The 23,053-nt window shown below is 39.2% G+C and overlaps 1 protein-coding gene across 1 annotated transcript in view; it reads right to left on the reverse strand.

The window, feature by feature from the left end:
• grid2 (glutamate receptor, ionotropic, delta 2) overlaps positions 1-23,053 on the reverse strand; it is a 191,933-nt gene that overhangs the window by 40,634 nt on the left and 128,246 nt on the right. Inside the window, exons 10-11 of the mRNA XM_040154379.1 lie at positions 21,688-21,826; positions 15,408-15,603 (exon numbers count right to left, since the gene is read on the reverse strand). Coding sequence (XP_040010313.1) covers positions 15,408-15,603; positions 21,688-21,826 — 335 coding nt within the window. The remainder of the gene's footprint in view (positions 1-15,407; positions 15,604-21,687; positions 21,827-23,053) is intronic.

Below are 23,053 nucleotides of genomic sequence, written 5' to 3' on the forward strand. Positions count from 1 at the left end.
GTCATCATGCTTACAATAATAAACACACAGTTAATGTTGTGGAATGTTCACGGATAAAACAAACAACAATGACTACGGGTTTCAAAAGGGAAACAAATCGCAGTCTCTTGTGTCCAAGTCCTGTGTCAGTCTTTATACAATGTCACCTAATGTTACAATTTTAGTAATTATACTTTGCTCCACCCAATTTGCTCCTGTCATAATTACTGTGGCCTTCAAAGGTCACCGAACAATAAAACATAAATATGGGTCATAATAAACTGGTTGCAAAGACGGCCTATTGGCTTGTGTTTTTTTTTCGGGAGGACAGTCTCCAAAGCACCTCAGAGATTTGAGTCCAAAAAAGCTAAAAGACCATGGTCACCATGGTCAACACATCACAGGATTGAGAATGTCTTCTACCAATTTTACATCTCAGCTGCCAAAGCAGTATAGAGAATATAAAAAGGCTGATTAAATGCAGGCTGCAGTGTTCAATCCACTACTGATAAGCTGCCAGCCCTCCTAAATTAAGTTCATTAGCATTGATTTCAGAGGTACGTTTTGGTGCCAGATGGTCTAAGTACTGTGTCAAATGCCCTCCACACCACCAAGGAATAATTGCTAGGGAAAACACTAGGACATATTAGGTGTCATTTTAGACTGAATTTCCATTGAAGCATCAAGTTATCATATCACTTGTATATATAAAAAAAAAACATTGTAAATGATAATATTGAAGCAATACAGGCTGATTTATAGGAGTTTTAATTGGAACTGTCGGAAAGAAATAGTTATGACGGCAAGGAAAGAAAATAATGACTAATACACTCAGATGCTTTCCAAGCAACAGATTTGGGTGCACAAGCTCTCTACCACGATCAGTCACTGTAGTTCCATCTACTCCCATGAGTAATTAAATGGAGTGACTTTTTTCCTAACAGTTGCCATTTATCCGAGAATAATTTGAATTTCAGGAGAAATTTCAACCGTAGGGTCTGAAAATACTCTTGAAGTACATGAATGGTCAGTAAACCTGAAACAGAGGATCTGATAACAGACAGCACATCACTATCAGTTAACAGGCTGACTGACATACTGTGCCAGTATTTCACAACAGTACTGTTAATACAAGTGGTTCTATAGCCGCACTCACATAAAAAAAATGAACAGCTGGTGTTTGCTAAAATGAATCTTCCAGATCATATGGTCCAATTGGCCCCAAGAATCTCTCTAAATTTTAAAGCATCTGCAATGGTAGTGCTGTTTGCCCATTCTTTATTCACCATTCATGGCCCGTGCAACCCGGCAGTGATGACACTCACTCTTGCACACGTAAAACTGTATAAACAGCGAGACAGAGTGTAAATCTTCTGTGTGTTACGACTCATTCATTCAATCTAAACACTTGTCAAAGATCAGACACTAGATTACCCAGATTTCTTTTGGTTATGAGTACGATTCACAGAAACCTGCCCCGGATTTCAAATTAGACATGAGATGCATGTTATCATTGTCACTGAAAATTGCCCTTTCTGCCCTCTCAGGCTGTAGGTATACTTGGAGATGCATGCCTTGCAGTTTGATTGGGTCTGATTTGAGACGGAGGATGAGTTTGCAATTAAAGGTCTGCAGTTGGTTATTATAGATACATTTCAATGTCCGTCTGACCACATGCAGTCCATGAGGAGAGAGAGAGTGCAGTGTGATAAGGATGTCTGCTGAAACTACTGGGCAAATCCCTGTATATGTGTGTGTGTGTTCCCAGGCATAGCTCAACACTCTGTGGTGCATTACAGACTAAGAAACAGTGTGGTATATGTTACTGTGTGTGCGTGCCCCTGCACACGCATGCTTTGGATTCTCTCCAAATTAAAATGTGACCTAGACACCAAAGATTATTCCACCTGTTAAGCCTTAAAGTACAACTGACAATCTTCTCTCTCCTTTTCTTTCTCTGGAGATGCATTTCAAATAAAAAAATCTGCTTGTTACTTGTGTCCTTATGGACAAAAGATACTCAGTGTAGTATTGGAGAGAGAAAGAGTCCCAAACCTTTACAGTTTGACACAGAGTGGATGCTGTGTGATTAGTTAAGATAAAACAACAGAAAAACGACACACGTATCGATTTGAAGTGCAGGCATGTCAACCAAAAAAGCTACAAAAATTAAAAAAAACTCACTCAGCAAAGAAGCTGTTCTATTTAGGCTCTCTAGACAGTTTTTTTTTTCCTCAGGGCACATTAACTGCAAATCATTCATTTCTTAGTGAGTTTTAATTAATATTTTCACCAATTTGATCACACCCCCAGTGATTTCTCATATCTTTTCATAAGCTACTTTCAATTTTTTTGGGAGGAAGTATTGGTGCTACAGAGGCCCAAAGTTTTATAGAACAAAGCTGTAGCACCGAGATGATGATGATGATGATGATGATCATTCCCATAACATATAGAGTTAATCATTTTAGCCCTATCCCTTGGTTCATACATACAGACTCAAAAGAGCTGGCTTGCTCTTGCTTCTCATGAACATGAAGTTTCTGGGGATGTTTAATGTTAAGCAATTTATATACTCATCTCTGATTGTACAATTATTTTCTTTCATTGCCACCACACTAGTAAACCTATCTCATTTTATAAGCAACGTGTTTTCATTTGCTGTCTCTCGAGTGTCTCTCCTGCACATCAGAGGACATTTGCATAAAGTCGAACCATCCCAACTTCTTGAGGTAGCGCTGCTAGGCGACTTTTGAGTCTTGAATTGTGGTGGGCGGTGTCAGATGTTATATGGAGGTTCAGTTCAAAATGAATGACGAACTATCGCACCTTTAGTATGGGAACAGGGGAATAAACACAACACACCAGAAAGTAAGAGGATAAACAGTTAAAATAAATTATTTTTCAAATAACTGTCCTGGTAAGCATGAAAGAATGCACTAATATTTATTACAAAACAATAACATTTTTGCGCTAAATATGTCCCATTTCCAATTTCTGATCTGAAATCTTTTATCTCTGAAATATGTCTTTGAATTGTGAGATATTTCTTTTTCACTCACAAACTTCTTCCTCTGTATCTTATTTGAGATAGTTCTTGCCACCACTCTTCATTCATCTTTGGCTTTTCAACCACTTGCAGCATTACTGAATAGTGCAATGTTTATGAGTTTCCTCTCAGTTTTCATGACTATTCTGGGACTAGCTGACGAGGTTGCATGGGTAAATTATTAAGTGTTGTGCAGTGTTACATTTTTAAACAAGTCAGAATGAGTTACAGATGTCATTATTGATTATAGCTCCCACAGGCATCGGGACTTTTTCTCTCCCACTCTTTCTTTTCCCCGTGTTGCTTTAGAGGAACCTCTGACTTTAATTTTTCCATCACCACCACTCTTTCCCCTGTAAGTCTTCCTCTATCTCTCTCTGAAAACACTCTTCCTTCAGCTTTGCAACAAATCCTTCCTTGCTGTGTCCCTAGTTCTTCGGAATGTGATGCTTGGTTGTCTGTGTTTTCCAAAAGTCCATTAGTTGCTAGCACTGGGTTGCCTCCTCTCCCAGAGACTGAGATAAAGAGCATGGCTGCCCAGCAAGCCGCATGAAAATGAGAAAACAGTGGAGAGAGAGAGAGATGAAAGGAGATGAGAGAGAGAGAGAGAGAGAGAAAGGGGAGCGTAGATGTGAAAACACCTTGATACTGGCCAGAAGTCCAAAAACAAAGGGATAGATAGGAGAATGAAGGAAGGCAAGGAGTAAAAAAGGGGAAGATGGCAATAAGAAAAAGACCAAAAAAAATTAGGCTTGAAACAGGAAGAGGGGGTAGAAAGAGGGAAAAGAATAAGAGACATAGGGCAGGAGATATGAAAGAGAAAGTAGACAGAGGAAAGACAGAGAAGGAAAGGCTTTACCTTAAGAATGAAAGCAGTGAAGCCAAAGGAAGACATAGCTAAAGGATGCCAAAGAAGGGGGAGCTTGGAAAGAATGAGAAATGGAATGGGCTGAGGGTCAGGTGTGGATAAGAAAGCGGGGACAGTTGTACCCAGATATCCCACCATCAAAACCATTTATACCATGCTTTCTTCTTCTTGTTTCCAAATCAATCCACCCACTACTTTGTCCCCCTAATTTATCTACAAACTAGTGATTGAACTCGCTGCTTCCTCCTCAAAACAAAATACAGGGGAGTTACAGTGATCCATACTGCATTTTTCTTTTCTTTTCTATCCTTTTTTATAAGATGTTATCCAATGGTTAGCTTTAGGTCAAAGAGCTGGCTAGACATGCTGCAGGCCACTTAGATGGAAAATGTGCTTGACAAGTTCTCCCTTCTCTTTTTTTCCCCAGACATTTAGCCCTTTGATTAATGCTGTTGTCTAACCTTAGCTATTTTGCTCTTCGTGTTTCTAGCGGCCTAATTGCTTTTGCACTCTCCTCCATATTTCTCTGAGCCAACCTTTTTGTGCATTTTAATCACCTATAGGCCTATAAATGTATTAATAATGTTAATCTTTGTATCATGGATTACAGTTATAGATGCAGCATATCAGGTGACAACATAAACTTGGTTGACACATTGTTAAAGAAACATCTATCCTCCAATTTTTCAAGCACTGTTCAAATTACAGGTGCACTGGAAACAATTATCTTAATTATAACATTTTTGGTCTTTTAAACTTTTTAATTTTTCCTGATTAATAGATAAGTTAGCTAGATTTATAAAAATGTTTGGTTGATCTGGTTGATCTGTTTTGGTTGAACACTGTCATCACACAGGAAGGGAATTGTAACAGCAGGAAAATATGTTTGCTGTTTGGGCTTGTTGAGTTGAATCCTAATGAGCTATCAGACTCTGAAGGAAACGAGCTTTCTCTTTCTCCTGTCAGTGTGATTTGCACTACTAGAAAATAGAAAATGAGAGAGCCCAGCAGCCAAAAAGGCATTTTGTGGTCCTAGCAGAGGCTAGGTTATTACAGAGGATATTGCAGCAGTCATACCCAGACACAGTGACAGATATATATCAAGCCAGCTTATGCCTCTTCCCAGATTTCATTCTAATCCAATAAAATACATGACAAACACAGAAATATGACATTAATTTTTAAAATCTAATGAAATGGGTCTTGCCCCAGCCCTTTTGTAACTGCACCATGTCATTGCACTGGCTCAGACACAGAATACCACCAGCACCACTGCTGACTTTGGAAGCACAAACAACATCAGCAGAAAAAGAAGCCAAGAACACGCGAGAAAGAAAGGAATGAAGGAAGGAAATTAAAACGAGTACAAGAGGAAGTACAGGAAGGATATTATGTTAGAAGGAGGTTTTGTTGTATATGTTAGTGGGCATGCTGTAAGAGATACAAGTGACATAGCTGTAGGCAACTTTGAGACCTGAAAGCTCAAGACTCACAAACAAAGAGATCTGTTGCCCAAATTCAGCTGGGCCACCCTGCTTGGTAACCTTGGTAACTCCCTGACCAATGGCTGGTTGGCAAGAGTTACTCAAAGAACTGTGGCACTGACACACAGACACACACAAACACAGACACACACAAACACACACAAACACAAACACAAACACAAACACAGACACAGACACACACACACACACACACACACACACACACACACACACACACACACACACACACACACACACACACACACACACACACACACACACACACACACACACACACACATACGCAAATTCACACAAACACAAACAGCCTTGTTTTACTATAGTCGTTGGGTTGGGTTCAGTGATAGGCTCTGTCTAAGCATCATCTTTCCATCCAGCTTCCTTCACATTGGTTAGAGAAGAGTAAGGCGAGGCTCGGAGGTGGCAGCATAGAGTTGAAATCTTCATCTACATGATTTCACCTGTGCTTTTTTTTGGGTATTTTTTGTCTCATTTTAGAATGAGGACCATGGTGAGACGGCAGCTGGTGGGAAGAGAGAGATGGAGGAGGGGTTAGGAAATGAAGGGAGAGGAAAAAAGATAAAAGCTATAGGGGAAACGTTCGCTCACAATCAGTATATGTTGTTCTTCCCAAAGCTTACTCTCTCTTGGTTATGTTTACTTCCTCACCCCCACTCCATCTATTAATCTCTCTCTCTCCACACTACCATCATCATTCTCACCAACTTTTCGGATTTCTCCTCCCACTTTTCCTTGTTCTTCTATCTGCCTACCCTTATCACCCTCACTTCTTTGTGCATCATCATTCCTCTCCTTCTGTTTGTTTATCCATCCATACATTTTTCATTCCCCTTTTAGTTTTTCGTCAACGTTTCTCTCTCATTCTCTCTTTCTAACTTAATATAATAATATAAGGTTCCAGTGATGGAGTTTTACAATGAGGAAAAATATGTCCCAGCCACTTAACACATCATTGTCATTCAAGGAGAGGCCTCGTTTGTAGTCAGAACAATTTTGGCCCTCTCTGTCTGTCTCTCTAAATCTTGGCTCTAATGTTTGATTTGTTTTTTTATTTGATGGCTTTTAGCTCCACTGATTAATGTGCCTAAGAGTCAATGAAAGCAAAAGGAAAATAAAGAATTTATGTATTAGTAAAACATGGTATGAAAATCCTCCCTCTGTCCCTGTGCTTGTTCCCCCCAGCCTCTTCTCTTTTGTCACATATCTTCCACATTCTCATTTCCTACATCTTCCTTTCCTGCATTTCAACTCCATCTAGGTCCCTGTCTACCAATTCTCTCTCTGCTTCTCCATGCATCCTTCTATCCTTCCCTATCCTTGCTCTTCTTTCTTGTTCTTTCTCACCCATCTACAGTCACTCCCTCAATCTCTAATCATCTTTCAGCCACTCTCTCCTCCCTTATCGCTCTCTTTCTACCTTCCTAAATCTCCCACTGTAGCTCTCCCTTCTCCCCGAGCACCAATTTGCCACCCATATCATCTTCTCCTCCCTTCATCTCACTTCTGGTTTGTCTCAATTGTCCTCTGGAGTGCCATGATGGCTTCACCCAGGGCTGAAGGATCCAAACAGGTCTTGGTTGATTTACCATCAGCTCTATCTGGCGGAGGAATCCGCATAATCTTTATCATCATCACTGAAGTCATTATGGTAAATTGGTGAACGCTTAAAGGCTTATACTACACAACTCCTTAATTTCAGTCTCAATATATATTTGGCAGAGGTGAAGAAATGATGGTAATTTTTATCATAATTTCTGGAGTCATTATGCTAAATGGGCAGATGGTGACAGGGAGACATTAAGTGATTGGTGACAGGCTTTGTACAGAATGCAGTTAAGCATATAGAGGACAAGTGAAGAAATCTCCCATCATCAATGATATGATATAACATGTAAAACAGGTATGTGTGAGGAGTAGTATCAGTAAAACATTGTCAACAGTGACGAGGAAAATTAAATCCATGCGACAGAAGTGTCATGAGATGAAAACATCTTGACATTTTGGACAGCAGCACAAGTGTATGCCTAAAGGATATTGAAACTGAATATAAGTGATAATATAACTTGAATGAACCCTAGATGCTTCTGATGATTGGTGTCACCTTATCAGCTGGATTAGTCAGATCCATTTCAGCATGACAATACACCAAAACAAATTTGAAATTCAAATGCAAGAAACTGGAATTTTTCTTGGAAAATGGCGTTTTACAGATGACAGCAGCTTTACTTCTGGCCTGGATTTCAGCTAACGCTGCTAAAGGGTTTCATCGCATTTTTTTTTTTTTAAGAAGTTGCCATCAATATGAGACTTGGGAGTAATTATAATATATAGTGCGCCAGGACATGTGGGGAAAGATGCATTTTCTTAAGTGGAACCTGCCCATAGTGCAGCAGACAGTCATACAGACAGAAAAATCACTCAAAGTGGCAATCCACTCAACTCTAAAATCACTCAGCAGTCATCAGAGACACTTGAGGTCTGACAGAGAGTAGCTGTCATATAGTCACCGAGGGACACTTACAGCAACTGAATCAGGTGTGTGTGTGTATGTGTGTGTGTGTGTGTGTGTGTGTGTGACTCTGTGTGTGTCTGTGTGTGTGTGAGTCTGTTTTTGTGTGTGTGTGTGTGTGTGTGTGTGTGTGTGTGTGTGTGTGTGTGTGTGTGTGTGTGTGTGTGCCAGCATATGTGAGTAAGCATGAAAATGTGAAGGTTTTAGTGGTTTGTGTGAGTGTTTGGCACACATATGTATATTTGCACGCACGTATTACAGTCTTAGGACTTGAAAGCCACTGAATGAGAGACATGTCCATTCCCCATTCCTTTATGTGTTATAGTCTGCTGTGGGGTCAGCTGAAACTAGCCATAACCATAAAAAATATATCATATGTACACTGATTTATTTATATTAAACACGTTAAGCTATGGGCACATAAGTAAAATTCAAACAGTAAGTGTACAATGCACAAGAAAAAAAACTGTGTATGACAGTACTAAATTGTTGTAGAGCTGGCTGGTTGTTCAATATTTTCACTGAGGGAATACATAAGTCCAAGTCCATCTACTGTCACTGTCACTATGATTTTCCCATTTTATGACAAATATATGATGCCTCATATTAATATCACATCCCATGTGAGTAATTTACAAGTTTCAGTCTAAGGGGTAAGTAATTAAGAGGTTAATTAACTGATACTTCAGAACAGCCGTCAAATGCTGAGCTGTCAGGCGCTCTTCTGTTAAAAGGCCGGCTTAACATCACACACACAAAAAAGCCTGGGAAAAAAGGTTTTTTTTCCCCTCTTGAGACCATGCAGGACTAAATGGAGAAAACCACAGTTGAGAAATGCATTATGTCAAACAGTGACATAAAGCACACTTGTCTCCGATATCATATGTGACACCAAGTTAATGAGATATCAAGTCTGAGGTGTAACAACTCCTGGTGTATTAAGTACCGGGATCATCGACTGAAATGGGAGAGACATGAACTGTATATTACCCCTGCAGACAGGCCACACCCTGCAGAGCTTGCCTGGCTTTGTGTGTGTGTGTTTGTGAATCAAACATACTTGTTCTGCACATGCAAATATGTATTTGTGTGTGCACAAGTGTTTCCATGCATACATGTATCTGTTTGTGTGTGTGTGTGTGTGTGTGTGTGTGTGTGTGTGTGTGTGTGTGTGTGTGTGTGTGTGTGTGTGTGTTTCTGTGCATGTATATATTTGTGTGTGAGGGATACCAGAGACAGCTCAGATACTGACCCATTCTGACATATATTATTCTGCTGCAGGGGATCAAAACTGAAAGGGAGAAAATCCGTAGCGCACAGTAGACAATGGTGATGGAGGTTTATTGTGAAAGAGACAAGGTCTGAGAGAAAGTGAGACAGAGGAGGAGAGAAAGCAGCATCAGGAAAGAGGAAGAGAGAGAGCATGACACCGAGGGAAAAAATATATCAACTTCTTAACCTCACAGGAATCAAATATAGCAAAGGGACTGGATTGAAGAAGACACAGATATGTAATAAATAAAACGCCAGAGACGGAGAACAAAAGATGTCTGAGTCTGACTCACAGGGTCTGTTAATAACATCATAGCCTTTCAAATAGCCTCCAGCATTAAAATACTATTCCAGGTACTGTTCACTGGCTTCCAAATATATTTGTCAGTATGAGAAAAAGTTTTAACAGGTTCAAAGTCTCCACTTTGAAGGAATCTTTTAGGTGATCGTTTCAGTTTCCTAGCTCTTAGGTGTTTCACAGTGAACTCAGGCTAACTTTACATACAGTATCTCTTTTTAGCAGACCTTGTGAAAAGCAACTGAGAAGAAGAGCTCATTTAGCATCCGAGAATCCTCTTTTTTTCCCCTGTGTAACAAGCTTCATGGTAAAATTATATTTTAGCAATTTTCTCAGAGAGGACGATTGATTTTAGGCACCGGGTACTCCAAGGTGGATATAACCAGTATTTGACAGTATTAGAAGTTTACTAAAGGTAAGTTCACATTTATAGGACTGTGTTTTTGAATCATTAAATAAAATCATTTTAATTTCATTAAAGTTTCATTGGAGGTTTAAACATAAAATCAAGCATGGCAACGGCGTCACCGATGGTGCTGGTGCTGCAGAAAGAAAATATTAGCTTGTGTCAATGCACCTATAAGAGAGGGACAGGCATTAGTGAACCACTAGAGGGCACCCTGTAGCCTTTCACACAAAGCAGATGAATAACAGACTGACAGAGAGACAGAGGGAGGTGTAGAAAGCAAAAATACAAAGAGAGGTGGAAAAAGAAAGAGAAAAATATAGAGAGGGGGGCGAAGTGAGGGGAAACAGTAGTGTCAGAAAATAGAAAGACAGTAGCAAAGACATTTGCAAATATTCAGTCGTGCAGTGAAAGAGATGCATGGGAGAAACAAACAAACAAAGAAAAACAGTAAGGCGGTATAAAATAAAAAGAGGGAGGAGGAAAGAACCAAAGAAAGAAGAGAAAAAAGAGAATCACTGCAAGAGAGACATTGTCAGAGGGGAAGGTCCTCCTCCTCCTCGCATTCTCTCTCTCACTGCTGTTGCGCAGTGCTTGCTGCCACGCTGGAGGTGTCACCTCTGTCATGTAGAATTTATCCATGAAAAACAGCTCCTCTCTCCACCCTGTTTATGACCAGCTCTTCATCGAGCTCTGTCTCCTGTCACTCCTGCCTGCTCACACTCTACTGCTATTGAAAAGCAGCCTTTGTCGTACGACTTACTCATCATTAGAGCATTCAATCTCAGTTACTACTTAAGAAACCATCCAGCCTTCAATACTTTAGCATAGCTCCTGGAAATGTATATCAGTAGCTATAACACGTTTAATACATTGCAGCCACAGGACGACTCCTGTTCTCTTACTCATGCTCTCTGTTAGTAATACTAGTTCCCTCACTCTTTCTGCTGACACATAAGGATATAAACCATGGACCAATTACAAACTGTTCATCAAGTTTAGTAAATACTATTATGCTAGGCTTACTTGTCTACATTATGTTGATAAACCATGGCATCTATCCTACACCTGAAATTGCAACAACTCAGTGTACCAGCAGGCAGTGAACTTTAAAGTTCCACAACAGGATGATGCCTGTCAGTGTCTTTGGCCACGTTCTCACTGTAAGCATGCAGACTCCGTCTGAACGGTCACCGCCCCACCACACATGAGGCTCAGGTGATCCCTGGGTATTAGTGATACTACTGTCACCTTTTAGCTGCTCTTTGGTAGCTGTAATGTAGCACTGATGCACGTACAGAGTTTAACTTTTTTTCCCCGGCAAACCCCTCTAGCCAATCAGTAGAAAACAACACAAAGTGCGATTTTGGTCTTCTTGGCCTCAGTGGTGAGCGCCGCAGTCAGATAATAATAACCTGTTGTTTTCATGCTTTCTTTGCACCAAATATCCACAATGGTTGGAAATCATAACAAACCACACTGCTATCTCATATATGGCAGCGATGAACCATTCTAACATGGTTTTGAACTGGACAGTCTATCCAGCAATGTCAACAAATGACAATATATAGGACCTTATCCCTCTGTACCATGCTAGGCTATGTTGATGACCTTGTTCTGTACTCACACAGTACCTCATTTTTTATACCTCAAAATTGAGCAATCTTGCAGCAGAAATGTCAAGATTTTAGAACCATTTTAAAACTATTTCAGAACTTTCAACGGTTAATTTGTCTTGTGTTCCAACTCACACCAATGTACAGTTAGGTACATAAAAATGGCTGTAACTCCTAAAAAAGTTAATGTGATATTTTTGTTAGACCCCTAGAATTAAAGCTGAAAGTCTACACTTCAATCACTTCTTCATGACTTCATTTCAAATCCATTGTGGTGGTGCACAGAAGCAATATTACGAAAATTGTGTCACTGTACAAATACGTATGTACCTAACCGTATACAAAGAGGTCTACTCTATTTCTCAAAGTGGTGAAGTTTTAGGATTGTTACAAATACCTATGACAGTGTGATAATTTAAATATATTGACAAATGGCCTGTATTTAAAACTCTTTGATACGTTCATATACGCAGTTAAAATCTGGACATTCCTTTGTGTTGGACATTCTTACATTTTAATTTTATCTAAACAGAAAATACATCATAATTCAGTGAGCGACACATCCAAGGTTTGAATATTTTTTGTACAGGACATAACATGATATTTTCACAGTATTAAGACTTCTTAAGAATCAAATACTATTAAAAAAAAAACATATGCATGCCAGTTAAGTCCAATCAGAGGCTTTATATGTTTTGTCGAGCTGCTGGCGTAAAGTTAAAGAGGATAAATAATGTTTTGCTTTCACATACACATAGCCCTGTTAAGCTACAAAAGACTGATTCTGGAGACACTATTAAATAGGAAGACATGTTCAATAAAACCTTTGCCAACAAGCATCGTGTGCAAGTAAGTGTTAATAGTAGTGTGCTAATATGCTGCTATGTACTACATTTATCTCATGATTTTAAAAACACTGCCCACCACTTTAATCACTCATCCTAACACTTCTATCGCTTCCAATGCTGACTAGAGCTCAGGTGTAATATACTCTAGAAGGAGGAGGGATAAAGTGAGACCCTCACTGGAGGAGAAAAGGGCGATGCAAACAGAAAGTGGGATGCGTGCAAATGAGATGTGGCAGTCAGGTATTTATGATGCTGGGTAATCACCAAGGGAAGTAAGTAAGTATAACCATGCGCATGTTATCTGTGTATCATTAACATTGTTAAGATTGATTTATCCCCTATCAACACAGACAACCCTGTAGCATGAGCTGTATATAAAACAGGACCGAGGTTGAGCTGTGTACAATGAGGATGCACTGTATACCCATCTAAATTTTTATTTATATGTATTGAATTAAGTATGAGTTAAAGTCAAGGTTTACAAACAAATTAGTGATTTTAACTTTAGGGGTATTATTTATATTGATAATTTTAGTCATTTTTAATTTTTAATTTTAGTGCACTAAATGTAAACAGTGGGTTAGGGTTAGCCCTTAGAAAAAATATTTTTATCACCATTGCGAGTAAATATTTTGTCGTTTTTGTAGAAGAAAAAAAGGAAAAAACTAATGAGCAGGCAAAGTAGCACATTTGCTGCATTGGTGAAGCCTTGTCTTTTACCATTTTGGAATTTAAGGACATGCTGTACAGGCACTAAGTGCAAAAGAAATAAATGTGTTGGGTGCTTTTACTGGAGAAGACATTTTGGCTCTCATCCCTACTGGTATCATCACATCACGTACTGGATATAGTTAAATTTTCCCTATCTGCAAAGCAATGTGACATTAATTACCAGCTGCCCATTTTATTCAATGGAAACACTGCACTTGCATACAGTGTGCTATACCTTTTTCATATGACTTGTTTTATGATTGGTTTGGACATTTAGTATAATGCTGGGCAGGAATGCTCTCAAGTGAAATTGCTCTCCCGAAGAGCAAGGATACTACAACAGTATTTGAAAGATATGAAATACTATATATATATGTTAAAAAGATCCAATAAAAGTTAAAATTCAAACCTGTATAGCCTGTGATGACTGAAAATATGCAGTGGCATGAAAAAGTTTAGGCACCCCTGTAAATTTCTGTTACTGTGAGTAGTTAAGTGAGTGGAAGATGAACTGATCTCCAAAAGGCATCAAGTCAAAGTCAACATTTTAAGCAAGATTGGTGTATTATTTTGTTTTGTACAATTGTAGAGTGAAAAATGGAAAGTAGCACCATACAAATGTTTGGGCTCCCCAAGAGATTTGAGCTCTCAGATAACTTTTACCAAGGTCTCAGATATTAATTAGCTTATTAAGGCTATGACTTGTTCACAATCATCATTTGGAAAGGCCAGGTGATGCAAAGTTTTTAAGCTTTATAAATAATCTGACTCCCCAAACCTTGTCCCATCAATCGGCAGCCATAGGCTCCTCTAAGCAGCTGTCTATCACTTTTAAGATTAAAATGACTGATGCCCACAAAACAGGAAAAGGCTATAAGAAGTGTTTACAGGCAGCCATTTCCTCAGTTCGTAATGTAATTAAGAAATGGCAGTTAACAGGAAAGTTGGAGGTCAAGTTGAGGTGTGGAAGACCGAGAAAACTGTCAGAGAGAACTGCTCGTAGGATTGCTAGAAAGGTAAATCGAAACCCCCGTTTGACTTCAAAAGACCCTCAGGAAGATTTAGCAGAGTCTGGAGTGGTGATGCACTGTTCCACTGTGCAGAGACACCTGCACAAATATGACCTTCATGGAAGAGTCATTAGAAGAAAACCTTTCCTGCATCCTCAGCACAAAATCCAGAGTCAGAAGTTTGTCAAGGTACATCCAAACAAGCCTGATTTTGGAAAAAAGTCCTGCGGATTGATGAAGTTAAAAGAGAACTTTTTGGCCACAATGAGCAAAGTTATGTTTGGAGAAAAAAGGGTGCAGAATTTCATGAAAAAAAGCAACTCTCCAAGTGGTAAGCACAGGAGTGGATCGATCGTGCTTTGGGCTTGTGTTGCAGCCAGTGGGGAACATTTCACTGGCACAGGAAAGCATGGATTCAATTAAATACCAGCAAATTCTGGGAGCAAACATCCCATCGTCTGTAAAAAAGCTGAAGATCAAAAGGGGATGGCTTTTACAACAGGACAATGATCCTAAACCCATCTCAAAATCCACAATCGACTACCTCAAGAGGTGCAAGCTGAAGGTTTTGCCATGGCCCTCACAGTCCCCTGACCTAAACATCATAGTGGGAGTAGTGCATCCAAGACTGCTCAGGAATCACACAGAGCTAGAAGCCTTTTGCCAGGAAGAATGGGTGAAAATCCCTAAACAAGAACTGAAAGACTCTTAGCTGGCTACAAAAAGCGTTTACAAAGTGTGATACTTGCAAAAGTGGGTGTTACTAAGTACTGACCATGCAGGGTGCTCAAACTTTTTGTTTTCAGGCCCTTTTCTTTTTTTGTTATTTCTAAACTGCAAAAGATGGAAACAAAAAAGTAATTTTGCTTAAAATATTAAAGAAACATTTCATCTTTAACTTAATGCCTATTGGAAATCAGTTCATCTTTTGCTCACTTAGCTATTAACAGTAACAGAAATTTTTACCAAGCATGCACAAACTTTTTCATGCCACTGTATGTCATGCGTGTGACAACCACAGGGACTGATTGCATTTTATCCCTCAGTTTGATTTCACAATACAACCAAATTATGTGTGTTCTCAAAAATGATAAGGTCAGATGTTGGCAAATGATGGCCTGAATGTGAATGCTCTGCACTGGGTAAAGAATAATTTCTTTGATGATCCTGCCATTCTGCACCTAGTCCACTATATTCAAAACCTATCACAGGAGTCATCCAACTCTGACATTTGTTTTACTAACTACAAGGATTTTACATGTGTCAGTGGTCCTTTTTCTGGAACTAACAACTAATTAAAAAAGTAAAGACCTACCTTGCGAATGCCTTCTTTTGATTCCTCAACATTATTATCACCTCCTCCAGTGCGGTTAATCATCCGCCACATCTGGGAGTACATGGGATCTCTCTCAAAGGGGTTCATAGCTTTGGAGCGCACCTGATCATATACTGCAGAGTCCAAAACTGTACCATAAGGCAACTCTGTCTGTTTGGATAGGTCCTGTAGAGACCTAGAGAGAGACAAGTGGTGAAAAGAGTTAGTATACACATTGTTTCCAGCCATACATTCATCATAAGCACCATGCAGATGTAGAAATACCCAGCGGCATCTACTGCTGTGATTACACTTTAACCATGTTAGCGATGACACTAACATGGCTTTGGAATCAAAAGCCTGCTCAACGATGCAAAAAAAATGAGGAGCTGATCCTTCTGTGCAATGACAGTCCATGGTAATGAACTAGTAATACATTATGATTCTAAAATATAGCCCTACCCCATGCTCACACATTCCCTTGCTTTCCTTTTCAAGTGGTGAGAGGAGGTAGTACTCACATAGATGCACGAGTGAATTTAGCAATGACTACGCATAACGTAGACTACCTCAATTTAGGGGTAATGATGGGATATTCTGAGAGGTCAGAGTAAAACTCTGAGGCTCTGCCTTACTTAAGGACACTTCAGCAACACAGGGTTTTCAGCCTTCTACTCACTCACATCACACTGGAAGTTCAACTGTATACCTTAGCCCATATTTTCAACGTACATTTAGGATGAAATTAGGGTAATACAAATCTACTGGATGTAACGAACTTCGGTAAAAGGTGGTAGATGGCTGGGTCTGGAGAGGAAGGGGTTTGAATAGTACACATGGAGTATTCATGGAGTGGCCAGCTGTATGGTGGCTCAAACTACCTCTTCCCCATAAATGAATGATTTGGATCTAAACTCTCAATGGGCCAACAGCGGGAGTTGGCAGCAACATGTAAAATACATTAAATGAAATTAGAAAAAAATGGGAATAGGCTATGACCAACAAATGTGAGAAAAATTGTGGTGGAAAGCAGTTTAGACAGCAGCACTCACTCAGTTCACAGTGCTGAACAAGATGGCTTGGCTAACTTCACATAGCTGATATCTCCTACTATACCAAGAAAAAGGGGAGGCACTAATAAAGAAGTAGAAATGACAAAAAGCACAAGTCAGTTTGTCTTGTTCATTTTTTTTTTCTTACTTCTCTCTCTCTCATCCTTTCTCTCTTGCTCAGCCTCTCACCCATAAATTCCACCTCTGGGGGAATACACTAGCTATTGTTAATTATAACACAACAGTGCTTGGGTTGCCTCTCAAAGAGTTTGGCCGCTGAGAAATGTTATGGAGAACCATTACAGGAACTAATTACTGTTTGTTTGTTAAATGGCTGCTACATACCACCCATGGATTTGAGAGACACACATTTGTGAAACAAAACGTGCACACAGAAACGCACAACGTGTCCTGCTTAATGAAGAACAACAAGTATACAGTATCTTATTTCATTAATTCAGTTGTAATACACCCACAAGCAGATTTAACAATGGGCAAATACAAGGGGGTGCCGTTTGAATTATTACAAGGCTGCTCACAACACATGGACGCACAGACATACATATGAAATAACCCATTCACACTTTTTATGAAAAGTCATGGCTTTTGCAGTTGCTCGCGCTCATGCGCTTGTCAACTATCTCTCCGAGCTGCTCTGAGAAGAAAAAAAAAACCTTTGAAGATTTTAATGAACTTTGCCGTGAACATGAATCTTTTATTGCCATCAATTAATCTTTGGCCTTAATAATCTCCCCTCCTCACCACTCCCCTGTGAATAAGTACATCTATCAGCTCACCCTTTGACCAGGATTCCCCCTTTGTGAATTGTTTTCACTGGGTAGTAACTCTAAGCTTGTTATTTAATGCTGTGTGCATGTGTAGGAGTGTGAGAGTGAGAGAGAGAGAGAGAGGAAGAGCGAGAGACAGAGCGAGAAAAATATGTCAAGTTTAGATTTTACTGAGACAGGTCTCATTGAATATATAAACATGTTTATGTGAGAAAAAAATGGTTAATGATGAAACAAGAAAAGGAGATAACAGAAGAAGACACAAAGAGTTTGCATACAGGATGGAGTCAAATGTCCAGTGTGTCCATAGTGGCTACAAGTGGACTGCAGCTTCTGTCAAAATAAGATGCAGAACTGGTTTGATTCGCCTCAGTTTTAGGGGACAGCTTGAAGCTCAATCCCTGTAAATGCTCCAAAGTTTTGAAAATTAAAACTGAAATGACCGAAAATATTACAGGGGAATTATGTGATGTAGGTCTCAAACCTGGAAAAACAGCGTCATTCCAAAAAAATTTTCCAGACAAAAACAATGTTAAAAACAGTATTTTAAAACAAGTGTTCATCCTCTTAAATAACTAAATACCAAGCATCCTTTAAATAAGTTATCATTTTGCTGACTGCAGACTTGAGGATTGTTAGAACTTGTAAGACCTGCCTCTGCTGTTGCTAAAATACACCAGTGTGATGTTTACTTCATATGACCTACTGTATTTCTATGGAAATAGGGAAGGACAGCATCTCATTTAAAGAAGGAAAAAAGGAGTGGGCAAAAATAAAAAGTCTACAATAACTCATTTTAATCAAAAACTACTAAATGTCTGGGTTTGGATATAAACACTGACACCGGATGTCTCCAAATTTATGATTGTGTGTATGTTGCCAAATTGAGCTATGCATTTATGAATTATGTGTTTAATTGTCTTTTGTGAGTGTTTCATGTGAATTTAAAATCTGCGTGTGTGTGTGCACACACTTGTGTTTCTGTCCTGTGTGTATGCTGGCTCATTTTGCAACCAATTATATTCCCCCTAAGCAGCTCAATGAGCAAGTAAATGGAGTGAACAGCAGCCAAATGTATCTTGTAACAAATAGTAAGTATATGTGCATGTGTGTGCGTGTGATTGAGAGAGGGAGAGTGAGTGAGAAAGAGAGCCAGAGAAAGACAGAAATGCAAGAGAGAGATCGTCTTAATTGCATATTATTCAGAGTATACGTGTGAGTAATCACCGTGCGTATAACTTTGTTTCTGAAAATTTGGTCTATTAGGAAAGTAAACTTAGCAAAACTAAAACCTGTCTAACCTTTAAGGGGAATATAATAAAAATAAGACATTATTAGTGGTTGTTATTTCAGCTGTTTTTTATTTTGTTGGAATGACTTGGGTTGCTGTGCCACCTCAGGTGTTTCTTTTTTCTAGAGTTATTCCATGGGCTTTCATTTTTTTCAGACGCCAGAGGACAAGGATGATCTTCGCTCTGTGATTCTGTAGGGAAACTAATTTGGGTAAAGGCAGCGGAGCCTTGATCAGTTCATCAACATATTAAAAAATGGCCTTGAACAACAAGCAATCTAAGCCAACTGATGTAGCAGCTAAACTTGTTTTTTAGAGTAGGCTTACTAAGTTTTCAAACTGCTATTATTATATAATATATATTTATCATGACTCTTTATTTGAGATCGTGACCTGTGTAATTATTCAACAGTATATGCAATTTTTTTTTCTTTTTGTATGTATTATTATAAATCAAGTACTCTACTGGTGCAGTAGGTGAGACTTTTCATTTACATTTTCTCATTTGGGAGATGCTTTTGCCCAGAGCAATGTACAGGTGAGGTACAATCCAAGCCAAAGTAGATCAAGTCAGATTTTACTTTATTATTATATCATATGTTATTGTTGGCCACTATAAAGCAATATCATTATACAGTATGTTGGTACTTTTTCTATGAAAGAGTAAAGTTTATAATCCTTTTCGTTACTGGCAACTATAAACTGTACAAAGGACAGGGCTGTAACAATCCCTTTCTCACCAACTGAGGGTGATAAAGTGATAGTGTGACATTCAATCTTGACTTCATGAGCCTTTAAAGTAACCTTTTTATCCTCAAACACTCAGTCCGTCTTTCAATCTTCCCATCCTTTCCAATTCGTCCCTTCCATTTCCTCCCTCTCTCAACGGGTGCCGACACTTTTCTCACTTTTTTAACCCTCCAAAATCCATTTCTCACTCTGACTCATCGCCCAAATCCTTCCCCTCTCTCCATATTTACTTACTTCTCTCCACTCTTCTTTTTCTACCCTTCTCTCATCTTTCTGTTCTCTATCTCCTCACGTCTCTCTTTCTCCTTCCCTTTTTTCTTAATCTGTCTGTTTTTCTTCCATGTGTTTCCTTTCTTCATTTCCACTTTATAATATTTATTCTGTTTTGTCTCTGTCTTCGTATGTTGCTCTCTTGCTCCCTCCCGTTGCCACTCTTCACTGCCATCCCTCACTGTTTTCCTAAAGGATTCACACTGAAATTGAGGGAAAACATCCAAGCGTGAAATAGTCCAGAGAGGGTTGTGAACACTCACTTGTTATTGAATTTCCAGGATGAAACAAGGGCATTAATACTTAAAATCCCATTCTGTCCTTACGGTTCACTCAGACTTCCCTAGCCTTCTCTTCCACTCCTGCCCGTGTATTTGCTTGCTTGCTCTTTTCCATACTTCCATACTAATTCACTCTATCAATGACTCACAGGCAAATGCATTCACTGTCATTCCATCTGTGTAATATGTTAATCAAGTAATAACAGATAAAAGTGCACACTAATCACAACATCACAGTCTCCTTTTAGTCGCTCGGCTACTCTCTTCAACTTTCCATTGAAGTTTTGTTATGCTTTATGATGACACAGTTTATTTTAGGTGTGCTCCGTCTCACTGCTCATCCCACCACCCTTCTTTGGAGGCCAAGGCCATGTGGTTACCTGCTGTTATTGTGGTAATTATGCCACTAATGACCCCAGAAGAGTAAACATATTAAAGATAATGCATTAAAATTTATGGAAATCCTTAATTAGCTCAATGGATACTGAATGAAGCGGCAAACTGAGAGTAAATTGTGTATGACAGCAAATCTGAGTGGGGAAAAAAAGGATAGACAGGATAGACAAAAGAAAATGAGCAAAGTGATTGTTTTTTCATTTTCAAAGGGACTGGAGAGAAGGACTTGAATAAAAGAAAAAAAAAAAGATAGTGTGAAGAAGAGAGAATGGAGTCAAAAGTAAACCAAAGAAGAAAAGGAGGAGGTCTTCCAAAGACAGAATAGAGACAGAAAAAGACTACAACAGAGAGACAAACTGACAGAAAGAAATTAAGAGACAGAGAGTGATTAGATTTAGAGAAATAAATGTTGTTTATTCCAAAGCTAAGCACAATTGACTGTGGCACTGCTGGGCATAGCGGATGCTTTGGCATGCTGATTAGTCCAGTGAGAGATGAGCGTTTCCTAGTGCCACCAGGAGAGAAGCTAGCAAACATATTATCACAAGGATAGATAAACAGAGGGCACAGAGCTTGGGGAAATAATGTGTTTGTTTGTGTGCATGTCTCTGTGTGTGTGAAAGCACAGCAATGAGAGTAGAAGGCTTTGCCAGTTGCCTTTATACAGTCTCTGCAACCAACCTAGGAGGAACATGCAAAAACACTCTCCTCTCACTTTTGCTTCCCTATCTCTATCTCTATCTCTATCTCTATCTCTATCTCTATCATCTTGCCTATCTTCATCAGTGGAAACAAACACACACAAAAGAAACACACACACACACATATAATGATAGATACAATCTCGATGCAAACAGGAAATTACCATCCTATGATGGGCTGAAGAAGGAGGAGCTGAGAAAGGATTGATAGAGTGGAAGGAAGGGCTAGGAAAGTGATTGTGTGTGTGTGTGTGTGTGTGTGTGTGTGTGTGTGTGTGTGTGTGTGTGTGTGTGTGTGTGTGTGTGTTTCTGTGTGTCTGTGAGCTGCCTCTCATGCAGAATGTATTTCCACACTGAGCAACAGACAAGCACAGAAAGAAAGACTACACTATATCTCTGTGTGTTAGGAACAATTTGTCACGTATGTACAACTATACACAACTCTTTGCTGAGTATATGTTAGCTAGCATACCTGTGCATGTGTTTGTATGTGTGTATGTGTACATCTGCATACATACATACTTTTGTGTTCTGTGCTTACTTTTCTTTGCATTATGGAGGTTGTACATCTGTGTTGATGTGATGTGCAGCTTTGAAGTAAAACTAAATATGATATTTAATAGTTAAAGGATTTTCACTTCTTGTATCACAGTACCAATGAGTTTTTCAGAAAATGAAAGACATGGAACCGTATTTTGAAGGAAGCACTGCCACCAACGACAACAGAGGACAAAATCTATTGGATACTTACTGTATGGAGTTCTCTATGCGTGTGATGGTGAGGAACGCTGCTAGATTGGCCGTATATGAGGAGATGACAATTAGAGCGAACATCCACCAAACGCCCATCATCATCCTCGTAGCTAGAGTGGTATAGGGTACCTCTCCACCTTGAAAGAAAGAAAGAAAGACAGTAAGAAAGAAAGAAAGATAGAAAGAAAGAAAGAGAGTTAAACAAATGCACAGTAATAGAAAAACGAAAAAAAAAAAAAAAAAAGTTCCACATCAGCACATACAAGAAACTCTTTGCTGCAGGAGAAAAAGCTGTTGAAACAGCAAAGCACATCCTGAAAGATTATGTTTGGATTAACAGATTTGATCTGATGCTTTGGCAATGATCTGTTCCTCACATGGTTACATAAAGGGGGAGAAACTGCAGAGAATTGAGAATTGGCTCTATGCTCTTCTAGAAATACATCAAAAGAACATATCTTTAGAGATATTCTAATATTCATATATTGAGGTAGCCTCAATATGGCCTGTGCAGACTGCCTTTAACTCTCTGGATGTGTCTTAATGTACAGTCACTCTCGAAACACCATCATATTGCAATAAATCAATGTGAAAAACATCTGTCTTGTGTTAGAAACAGCTTCTGTCGCATTGTCCTCTGAAATCTTGTTGTGCTACAGTAAAAAACTAACTGCCTCTGCTTTCTGTGAGCTTCAAAAATGGCTCTCACTCTAGCAATGGCTGTGACCAAAAAAAAAAAAAAAAACAGAAAATATCACACATTTATATTTGGCTTTCCTTTTTTTCTCAGGTACAGTGTGGGCTGGACCTTTTATTCATACACACACACACACACACACACACACACACACACACACACACATATGCTAGTTTACTAACAATCTTGCATTTACACACATTTGCACACTAAACATATACACAAACACAAAGAGTAATGAGTGATTTGCAGCCTGTGAGCTCCTTCTCGCTGCCTTTAGTGCAGCCTGAAAGAAATTAGCCCCATTCATCCTTGTAGCAGGGGATCACTGTTACGTCAGCTCAGACCAACAGGCACTCTCCTCGCTCCCACTTCCTCCAGCCATGGCTCAATAATACAGTATATGTGACACCCATATAATTCCATGTTCCCCTTATATCGCTTCCCCTTCTATTTCTCCACTGTATTCTTGCTTTTGCTATCTTCCTTTCAGGACTTTTCTGCATTGCTGATAGCATTTGCAAATTTGTTATCTCTCTCCCTCCCCCTCTCTGGGTTTACTGTATCTTTCTCAGGCAATACATTTGCTGTTGACATCGGGTTTTATCACAAGCCCGGAAGCAGAATAATGTGCAGTACTGTACTCTACTGTATATTCTGGTCAAAT

This window comes from Xiphias gladius, chromosome 19, assembly GCF_016859285.1.
Source record: "Xiphias gladius isolate SHS-SW01 ecotype Sanya breed wild chromosome 19, ASM1685928v1, whole genome shotgun sequence".
NCBI lineage: Eukaryota > Metazoa > Chordata > Actinopteri > Istiophoriformes > Xiphiidae > Xiphias > Xiphias gladius.